The following is a 2,809-nucleotide window of genomic DNA, read 5'->3' as shown; positions in this document are numbered from 1 at the left end:
ACACACACACACACACACACACACACACACACACACACACACACACACACACACACACACACACACACACACACACACACCCCTACCTCAATTTTTGCGCACGCATCACTGCCTTGCATGCATGCAGGAGACACTGGCTCCACACGTCCAACGGCGGCAGGCGCAATACGCGCAACAAATGCACGGGCCCACGCCCGTGTGGAAGAGGCCCACCGGCAAGGAGGCGACAACTCCCGCTCATCCAGTTCGCCCCTCACGTCCGAACACGGCAGCGGGCACGAGGACAAGCACGAACACGCGCGCGAGCACAACGCACCGCCACGCCACCACCACCATCACCATCACCCGCGCAAAAAGCACAAGAGACACAAGCAGTCCAACAACAACAGCGGTGAAGGCAGTGGCAGCAGCGACAACAGTGGCGATCACCGCACTGGCAACCACAACAACGGCCACGGTCACGGCCACGCATACACATCCACCACGTCCTCTCGCAAGGACAGGAAGGAGCGCAAGCGCAGAAAGAAGAAACACAGTCGCAAGCGTGCTGCACACAGCCGGCACAGCAACAGCAGCGACAACAGCAACAGCAACAGCGGTGGCGGTGATTGCGATAACGAAACGCCGAAAAAGGCGCCAAAGATGGGGCGCGCACCACACCATGTCCGGCAACAACATGAGGAACAACAACAGCAGCAGCAGTCGGCACTGCGCGGTGGTCGATCAGGTGCGCCGCTACAGGAGCACGCGCGCACGCGCATGCACACTGCCACTGACGTGCCATCGTCATCACAGCACCGCAAGCACGGTCCAAAGCACGGCGTTACTCCAATGCCACAACAACCACCACAACAACAGCGCCAACAACGGCTGCAGCAGCCGCCGCAGCACGGACGAGGACAGGGCCACGACGAAGAGGGATCAGAGCAGGAAGGCCTGGCATTGCTGCAGCAAGCGGCACAGCAGGTGACACAGAAGTCGGCAGCGCGCGCCCCCGACGACAGGCGTTCGCGCACCACAGACTCTGGGATCGACCGCAGTCGCAAGAGCTCGTTCACCGTGCCCGTTGGTGACAGTGCAGGCATTGTGGGTGCCGCAACCACAACGGTAGCAACAGCAGCGCCACCACAGGCACGTGCAACAGCATCAGCACCATCGCCACCTCCACCTCCAACAGCGCCCGAAGCAACGAGGCTGGACCCGTCCACCCAGCGCACCGCAACAGCACACGGACACGAAGCAACCAGTGCCTTCAAAGCTTTTCCGTCCAGCTTGCTATTTGCGCAGGGAGCGCAACACCACACCCCGTCATCCTCCCACCAACAGCAGCAGCAGCAGCAGCAGCAGCAGCTTGCGATGCACTCTTCGCTCCAACATATGTCTCCACTCCAACAACAACAGATGGCGCAGCTGCTGCATGCCATGCAAGGCATGCAAGGCATGCAAGGCGTGAGCACTGCACAAGCGTTGCAGATGCTCCAACAACACCCACAGCACCAGCAACACCCACAGCACCAGCAACACCCACAGCACCAGCACCAGCAAGAACAGCAAGAACAGCAAGAACAGCAGCCACACGTGCCGGCATCACTGACGGCACCAGGCACGATGCACCCCGCCATGATGGGCATCAATCCCGCGCTGCTCGCCATACACCACCAACAACAGCAGCAGCAGCACCAACAACCATCACAGCAGCCCGCGTCACAGCAACCGTTACAACAACACCAGCAGCAGCCTTTCTCGAGCGTCCCTCCCACAACCGCTGGCATGATGCTCCCGCACGTGTTATTCCCAGGGTTACCCCAACCACAGCACCCACAGCACCCACAGCACCCACAGCACCCACAGCAGATTCAGCAGGCACAGTTGCACGTGCCCCCACACGCCTCGGCGTTCTCACAATTCCCCATGCACATGCACGGCGCGGTTCCTGTGGGCGTGTGGGTGCTCGATCCCCAATCGCACCAGCAGCCGTACAGCGTGTGGCCGCAGCCGACAGCGCCGCTGTCGGACTTGAAGGGCATGCGATGGCAGGAGATTGAACACGCTGCCAACCAGCTCAACAAGACGAAGATGAAGCTGGCCACGGAGTACACGGACCTGTTTGATGAGGTGAAGGAGTTGCGTGCGCGTGCGTGGCCCACCCTCTTGCAAAGGTCGCCACGCGTGCAGATGATGCTTGCAGGCATGCACATGCAGCCATCTTTCCCCGCCCAGCAACAGCAACCAGCCCATCAACAGCTCTCCTTTCAACAGCTGCAGCAGCTGCAACACCAGTTACAGCACCAGCGTGCCCCGCAGCACCAATAGACAATCTGCATCCTGACCGATCGACAGGCATACACATTCGCGCGTCCATGCGCTGTTACTCGACCGTTTTCGTGTCCACGATGCCATTGCTGTTATTGTTGTGCTGTTGAATCCTCTCTGCTGTATGAAGCAGCAACAGCTGCGTTCGCTGCTCTCGAGTTTTTTAGGTGTGACATGAGACTATGCGACAAAAGAACATGCGTCGTTATTTGTGTCCGCGTGAACTTGCATTACTCCACTGTTTGTGTATGTGCCCTTGTGCCGACGTGCGAGTGAGTGAGTTTGTGTGTGTGCTTCTGCGTGCATGTGTGTGTGTGAGTGAGTGAGACAGAGCGAGAGAGAGAGAGAGTGTGTGTGTGTGTGTGTGTGTGTTTCTGTTATCTCCTTTGCACGTTGATTGACCCTTCCTTGTCTTGTTGGATGTTCTTCTCTCGTGGCCCTTGTCTAGACTTGCTCGTTGACGTTCGTGGCCCTCGTTCCTTCTTATTTCCTTTCG

At 58.7% G+C, this 2,809-nt stretch overlaps 1 protein-coding gene across 1 annotated transcript in view; it reads left to right on the top strand.

The window, feature by feature from the left end:
- Window positions 1-2,687, top strand: part of PTSG_07381 (uncharacterized protein) — a 4,310-nt gene extending 1,623 nt beyond the window's left edge. The window contains exon 4 of the mRNA XM_004990823.1: window positions 128-2,687. Within this exon, the coding sequence (XP_004990880.1) occupies window positions 128-2,313 (2,186 nt within the window). The 3' untranslated portion in view covers window positions 2,314-2,687. The remainder of the gene's footprint in view (window positions 1-127) is intronic.
- The last annotated feature ends 122 nt before the right edge of the window (window positions 2,688-2,809 follow it).

This window comes from Salpingoeca rosetta (genome assembly GCF_000188695.1).
Source record: "Salpingoeca rosetta unplaced genomic scaffold supercont1.22, whole genome shotgun sequence".
NCBI lineage: Eukaryota > Choanoflagellata > Craspedida > Salpingoecidae > Salpingoeca > Salpingoeca rosetta.
The sequence above is the reverse complement of the archived record's forward strand: the minus strand, read 5'-3'. Positions and strand labels throughout refer to the sequence as shown.